Source organism: Trypanosoma rangeli (assembly GCF_003719475.1).
Source record: "Trypanosoma rangeli strain AM80 chromosome Unknown Tra_15.4_contig_00205, whole genome shotgun sequence".
In the NCBI taxonomy this organism is placed as follows: domain Eukaryota; phylum Euglenozoa; class Kinetoplastea; order Trypanosomatida; family Trypanosomatidae; genus Trypanosoma; species Trypanosoma rangeli.
The window spans coordinates 29,376-36,173 of NW_021705947.1; the positions used below are offsets into that span (position 1 = coordinate 29,376).

The window sequence follows — 6,798 nt, forward strand, 5'->3', positions numbered from 1 at the left end:
AACCAACCAACCGAACTAACGAAAAATAAAAAAAAAAAAAAAACAAAAAACAAAAAAAAACATCCACGCATCGGTTTTCCACTTATACAATCACCAGCATTGGCAAATTGCATACATTACGGGTTCTCTACTTTCCCCCATCACTTCCTCGCGCAAGCTAAGTAAGTTACAGAAAAAAACAAAACAAAATAAAAAAAATACAAACAATAAACTATTTCATCACCTGTATAAGTAGAACTTGGTTTGCTCCGACTTGTAATGATGCTTCCTTTTTACCAGTCCCGTCATCTACCACTCCCGCTCATATGCCGGCCACAACCCCCACTCAGCACACGAGTAAACCCAAAACGCCGACAAAGTACAGTGCAGACCTGATGATAATGTCCTCCACTCCTCCATGACGTACGCATAAGCAAGTACGAGAAAAAAAGTAGTGACATTTGGTCAGATGGGTTTGACGCAGTGGCAATATAACAGTTCATAAGGCAAATAAACGGGAAGCAAGGTACGAAACCAAAAAAAAAAAATATCAAGATAATAAAAACGGAGGGAGAGAGCTCAATCATAAGTACTCCTGCGCACAGTCCCTCCAAAACAAAAAGCGAGATAGCGAGTAAAAAAGAGAGATTATAGGCGTGTTTACATCAGTTGCGTCCCCTCATCTCCTATTTTTCTCATTTTCCGTCCTTAATACTACACCGGAGGTATGACGAGACTTCACTAGAATCATGTTATCTTTTGTTTTTGCTTTTTTTTTTTTTCACTTCCCCGTACACGTATTTCCTTCTTCTCTCTCTTTCTCACTATTTTCCTTATTGCTTCAGTTTTTGTTGTGCATATTACATATATAATTTATTATACGCGGATGTGCATTAGCGCCTATGCGTGGGCGTGCGCTTCACGAGCTTCTTGCAGCATCCTCCCTGAACAAGAGTTTCCTCGCCTGTGTATGGCACTTTGTCGTGACGGTGGAGGAGTGCCACTTGTATCGTCATTCGCTTGTGGCACAACAATCTCATCAAGATACGCACACCACACGCGGCAACAAAACACCTCAAAGGCTGCTCGCTGAAGGCGTCGAAAATCGACAAACGATCCTGATTTCCTGGCAATAATAACGGTTATCTTGCGACCGTCAAATTGATACATGACGTCCTTAATATATGCAGGACACCTTACCTTCCATGCAAGCATGCACATGGTGCTAAGCGCCATCTTCTCCTTTTCAGCAAGTGCATTGTGGCATTCAAGGTCTTCAGGCGTGGCTGCGCGAAGCACTCTCACTCCATCCCGGCTCGGCTTGCCTGAGAAAGGTTCAACGAGCTTGACAAAGCCAAGGTCCTCACCGCGGTCCCCCTCCGTGACCAACGCATCTCCCACCTGAACGCCAAAGGGAGCATGGAACCTTTTCACTCCGTACTTAAACCCCAGCAGACCGGTGCAACCAACAGTCTCCTTTGTATTCTCAGTTGGCGATGCATCCGTTGCTTTAGCTTTCAGGCTGATCTCCGCAAGGGAAGGAGGATCCAAGGCGGCGGTAAACATGGCAGGAGCGCAAGTTACGGCGGACACTGGCTCCGAAACGTAAGGACCATAGGGGTTGTGGCGGTACCAGCGAACCCGGTCCGCGCCCAATGCCTTACAAGAGGATGAAACAAGCGTAGCTGGAGACATTATTCTTTAAGAAGCGCAATAAAAATGCTGTCGTTTTAAATTTGTAATGCTTTGCTATATAAGAAACCAATTCGAGAAGACGCGTTCCAGAAAAACCCATGGAATAAAAGATAGCAAATGCAACGGTGTCACTGTGACCTCCGCCACCATCACCACAACTACTACCAGAATCATCATATTTGTCAAAAGATGCGATTGCGATTTATGACGGTGTCCAGAACAAGGTAAAAAACATGCAGGCACCAGTACAGAAAGCTATACGTACATCACAGTCTCTCTCCCTCCTCCTCAGTGTCTAGTTTTAGTTATGAGTAGCGTTTAGATGTGCAAGTTAATCTCACAAGCAAAAACAAATTCAACACAGCATAAACAGGCATGCATAAAGGAAAAAATATAAAAAAAAATTAAATTAAAAAATACGTCATTATTTCATATATTTTGGTTGGCCGCATGGCCTGTGGCCTCATTGCTTCAAGTGAGCTCCAAATGAGGGGGGAAGGCCTATGTGTGCTTGCATGCCTATAGCACTCCTGAGGTTTCCCTTATCTGCACACACTGCCACTTCTCCATCACATTACACCATGTGCGTGCGAGCCAGTGCAACCGCATTTTCGTCTTTTATATCCACCCCCACTGTACTCTGATATTCTTCTTCTGGAGGAGGCGTATCAACAGTCACCAGGACGGCATTGCTACTCTCACCCTCGTTTGCCCTGCTAGAGCCACAACACGGCCACCAGCCAATTAAAAGCTGCAGTTGTCGCGGGGCACCCTCCGGTGAATGACGCAACGCTAGAAAGGTCACGGCCGTCGCATAGAAGGAGACGAGAATATCGTCTGTATAGTGGGAACGGGAGGCAATAATGAAGTAGAAACTAAGAAAAACCAATATAACAGACACGGGTCGAAATATTCCGTGCAACATGGGCCCATAGACCCACTGTATCATGAAACCAAGCGTGACGCTGACCGTATGACCGCTAAACATGAGATCCCCGCAGTGAGTTGCCCCATAACCAAACGTTACCACCGCCAAAATGATGTTTTTCACCGGATTTGTAATTTTCACTGGCTTCTGGCAGTGATTGTCTGTCGCAGGATACGACGTCATGACAATAACAAGTGAACGAAACAGCAAAATTATAAAGTACGTTGTTACAAAACGAATCCAAGCAATCAAATGCACGTCTCGCCTTTCAATTCCTGTATCCTGGCTTCCTTCCCAGACGCCAAAAATGAACTTGCTAACAAATGGGATCTGAAATGGAAGCCGTAGTTCATTGAGTTCCTCACTCTGACGATGAAGCAGGTACAACTTAAACAAGACCAGTGCACTAAGCATGTTAAGAAAGCCTATACAAACATCCGTCATATTTTCTAGCCATCTAACTTTTGGAAACAACTCGAAAAGAACATCGGGCAGCGGCCGAGCAACCTTGGGGTCCGGCATTCTTGCATTGGTCACCACTAGTGCACAGGCGAGGGTACAAATAGAAATAAAAAGCACTGCTATAAAACGAATGGCCTGTGTTTTCAGCGGCAGGGACCCCGAAGGCCACGCAACTTCCATTGAAACCAACCGAATTCCTTGCTTGAAGCTTTAGGTAAAAAAAAAGGGCAGCCCGCAGGGCCTCTATATTCAGTAAGAGAGTGATGAATGGAAACAGGAGAAAAAAAAATCGCAATGACCAATAGGGCTTGGAAATCCCGTACCTCTTTTGCGTGTCTTGGCAAATAAATAAATCTACAAGTTCCATAAAAAAAAAAAAAACGAGCAAGAAAAAAAGGACAGAACAATACGCGGGATAGATGGGAAGGACAATGTACGTCCAGCTGCAGCCGCAATAGGCAGAGATGTTCAAACTAACACAACAGGCAAGTTTGGATAAAATCTACACTCGCATCATCTACATTTGGCCACACGCACGCGACTCTCACCACTGGCAAGAAGAAATCACTTGGGCCCATGGAAGTCACATGTTCCCCCAGCAATTCGCAGACGCTCGCTAAGAAGAAGTGGTTGTAGTCGTCGTTATTGTATTTGTTGTGCTTGGGATGTCCTTGGTGGTGTTGTCGCCCCTTGCCGCACGTTCGTACTGAATCTCCCATACCACATTCACCGCTGTCGCCACGACAATGCACACACACAGAGTCACTAATGGCAAAAGATGCCCATGGCGCGCCCACCAGCTATTCTCGTTGCGACCTACCTCCACACCCTCGCGCATTTTCAGGTGCGACTAACTGACGCCTTCAGGGTGGAGTGCAGAACACAAAACAAAGCAGGCAATGGAAGCAAAGACACATACACAGCGAGACAGAGAGAAGGATAGCAACAACAAGAAACCCAAATCATCCGTACGAACTGTTTTATTTAATGGCACTCTACTTGCCCAACAACACCGAGAGAAAGAGCGGCAAGCTCAACTGTGACGTGGTAATAATACGAAACAAACAAGAGAAAGACGTTTGTACTCATCCATGCATGCTCGCTATGAGGTCTTACCTCCACAATCCATGTCCAATTGCCGAGTTCCACCCTGGCAGTTAAACATCTCAGAGAGAATGTCAGCAAAAATAAGAGTAGCATCCGCGCAAAGCTTTGTGGTACCCGCCGGCAAAGTCCCCAAACATGTGCACCACATCTCCTTATTAAGCTGTGAAGCAATAGGATAGGGCCCTGTTGAGGCATGACCCCAAAATGGAATCCATCGTCGATGTACTGAAGCAACATTCAACACACGCAACAACTCCAGCGTCGCTGCAGCGACTTCCGCAGATGAAATTGAATCGCCAGATATCATATTTCGCCGCTCGAGGTCATTCAAATATGCCTCGTACCTCTCCAGAATGACTGAGGGTGAGATGATTTGTGACAGCAGCTTTGCATTTGAGGTATGTCCCACTGCAAGCACACAAAGTGCCCGCACCGCAACATCGTACGGGAGCACCCTATTTAATGCTTTCTCGACCACTCCCCTGCATAATACCTCCGAAGCAAAGGCATCGTTGTTGTCGCCCCACTGGGACAAATTAGCACCCTGCCTCTTGTCACCAGTTTCCGCAGTAAACAAGGAACGATGCAAAATGCACCAACTATTAAAAATATCAGCAATGTAAAAATAGGGAATGTCATACGAAACATGCTCCTCCAGCCAGGCTATTTGTCCAGGTAAATCGCACTCCCGTAGAATCTGTTCAAATGTCCAGCGCTCCGCCTCCTCGTTACCGCCACCCTCCCTACCGAGACGCTCAATCATCATCTTGAGAGAGTCCTCTGAGTAGCCATACTTATCGGTGAATGCAACAGGAAACACATGCTGCTGAAGATAGAGCTGCAACTTGAGATTTCCCACACGGATCTGTCGAAGGTAGCTTTCGTCAATGAGACCCTTTTCTTCCACGGCGCGATACGCTACCCATCCAGTGACAAAGCCACCCATCGGCAACAACACACCCCGCCCAAGAGCATAAAGGCGACCAAGCGTCATCTCTGGGCCACGCCAATATCAAAAAAAAGCGGCAAAAACAACATACAAGCACATAAGAAACAAGGAAAAAGCAAACAAAACACCATAGCAGGAAAAGTGAATGTGTCTCCTTGCGCTAAGGAGTTCTCAAGTGAGTAGAAAAATACAAAGTGAAGGAAGCGCAAGAGAAAACTCCCCAAATTTCCAGTGAAATAAACTTCGCTTTAACAAAACAGGAAAGAATCAAATGAGAGTCTTCTCCTAAATTCACAAGGAGATCACAGGGGAAAAAGATATACCAAAACAGGCATTCATGAATAATAATAATAATAAACCTCAACCACACAAAGGGTATTCCCCATTTTTTCTTGTTTTTTTTTTTGCACTCTTTCCTGACGAGGCGTTCCACAAACTTCAGGGGAGGAATCTTCACCGTTTCAATGGTGAAAATAAGTCAAAAACAGGAACAAAACTCCTCTTCAGGACGTAGGTAGAGATAACGGTCCTGCTGCTGCCCGAACCATTAGCCTTCTGGCAATAAAAACAGCTAACAAGAAGAATATGATTCGCCTCAAAGTGGCAACCCATGGCCGTTCTCTTCGCTTTCGACTCGCATACCTTCGCTTGTGGGAAGTATTCAAACGGTCCTTGTCAGTGAGACTTCTCTTCGGTAGCTGAACCCATTTTCCACTTTCATCCATGTACATGCCAGATTTCAGTTGATTGTACTGCTGACTCATCCCGATATAATTGCCCATGAACTGAAGAGCACTCCCAAAAGTCATCTGTATAACACCTGCAAACATGCCGCACATTTCAAGCAGACGCCCAAGAAGCATGAAAGTCATCTGACTGCGTTGAAAATCTTCAGACATGCCCATTCCCATTCCTAGGCCACCATACATACCACCCATTCCTAGGCCACCATACATGCCACCCATTCCTAGGCCACCATACATGCCACCCATACCAAGACCACCATACATGCTACCCATACCAAGACCACCATACATGCCACCCATGCCGAGACCATTGTATCCAGTTCCAGAATTATAACCAGATGCATAACGGTTGGCTGAAGCTGTCGTATTGTTGCCCGATAACACCTGCTTAGAACTGTTCAATGAGCTTTGCGCAACTTTGGCAGATGCAGATTGGGTTGTGAGTGCATTTGAAGGTGATGTTGCGCTGACTTCAACGGTGGGGCTTTGATGCGCCACCGCAGTCGTGCCGTTGGTTACGGGGGAAGAGGGCAAAGATTCGGCAGCATTTTCCCATGGTCTAGTCAGTGCAGTCATCGCTTATTTATTATTTCCTATTTTTTCCTAAATAATATATATATATATATATATATGCCACTGCTTAACTGCCGCTGTGCTTCAACTCGATGCGATGCGGGTGATGAAAACAACCGAGGTCAACAGTATATAAATTATTGGAAGAAGCAAAAGACTCTCAACAGCAAAAAAAAAGAACAACAAAATAAGACAGAGAGAGGTGCAACCCCTGTGAGGCGAAACGACGGCGCTGGAAACCCAAATGGGCCTCCAAGGAAAAATAACAGCAAGAAAAGGAAGCCACACACTCGTTTCTTCACCTTTTATCTTTTTACAGTCCTCTTTTCCGTCGCTGATAGCTTTTATATATATTTATA

At 45.5% G+C, this 6,798-nt stretch overlaps 4 protein-coding genes across 4 annotated transcripts, besides 7 other annotated features; all 4 read right to left on the minus strand.

Moving 5' to 3' along the window:
- The first annotated feature begins 21 nt into the window (after positions 1-21).
- Positions 22-60: a microsatellite.
- A 112-nt stretch (positions 61-172) lies between these two features.
- Positions 173-211: a sequence feature (A-rich).
- Positions 212-736: 525 nt separating this feature from the next.
- Positions 737-761: a microsatellite.
- A 118-nt stretch (positions 762-879) lies between these two features.
- On the minus strand, positions 880-1,674 carry TraAM80_05953 (uncharacterized protein; the record flags this gene model as incomplete). The annotated part of the gene is made up of 1 exon (XM_029382812.1): positions 880-1,674. One exon carries the CDS (start codon positions 1,672-1,674, stop codon positions 880-882), a length of 795 nt encoding a protein of 264 aa, XP_029237401.1.
- A 574-nt stretch (positions 1,675-2,248) lies between these two features.
- Positions 2,249-3,244, minus strand: TraAM80_05954 (phosphatidylcholine:ceramide cholinephosphotransferase 2; the record flags this gene model as incomplete). The annotated part of the gene is made up of 1 exon (XM_029382813.1): positions 2,249-3,244. The coding sequence occupies one exon, from the start codon at positions 3,242-3,244 to the stop codon at positions 2,249-2,251; it is 996 nt and encodes a 331-aa protein (XP_029237402.1).
- Positions 3,245-3,431: 187 nt separating this feature from the next.
- Positions 3,432-3,460: a sequence feature (A-rich).
- Positions 3,461-3,690: 230 nt separating this feature from the next.
- Positions 3,691-3,748: a microsatellite.
- Positions 3,749-4,166: 418 nt separating this feature from the next.
- TraAM80_05955 (uncharacterized protein) lies at positions 4,167-5,165 on the minus strand (the record flags this gene model as incomplete). Its single annotated transcript, XM_029382814.1, has 1 exon — positions 4,167-5,165. The coding sequence occupies one exon, from the start codon at positions 5,163-5,165 to the stop codon at positions 4,167-4,169; it is 999 nt and encodes a 332-aa protein (XP_029237403.1).
- Positions 5,166-5,460: 295 nt separating this feature from the next.
- Positions 5,461-5,477: a microsatellite.
- A 146-nt stretch (positions 5,478-5,623) lies between these two features.
- Positions 5,624-6,442, minus strand: TraAM80_05956 (uncharacterized protein; the record flags this gene model as incomplete). The annotated part of the gene is made up of 1 exon (XM_029382815.1): positions 5,624-6,442. One exon carries the CDS (start codon positions 6,440-6,442, stop codon positions 5,624-5,626), a length of 819 nt encoding a protein of 272 aa, XP_029237404.1.
- A 28-nt stretch (positions 6,443-6,470) lies between these two features.
- Positions 6,471-6,498: a microsatellite.
- The last annotated feature ends 300 nt before the right edge of the window (positions 6,499-6,798 follow it).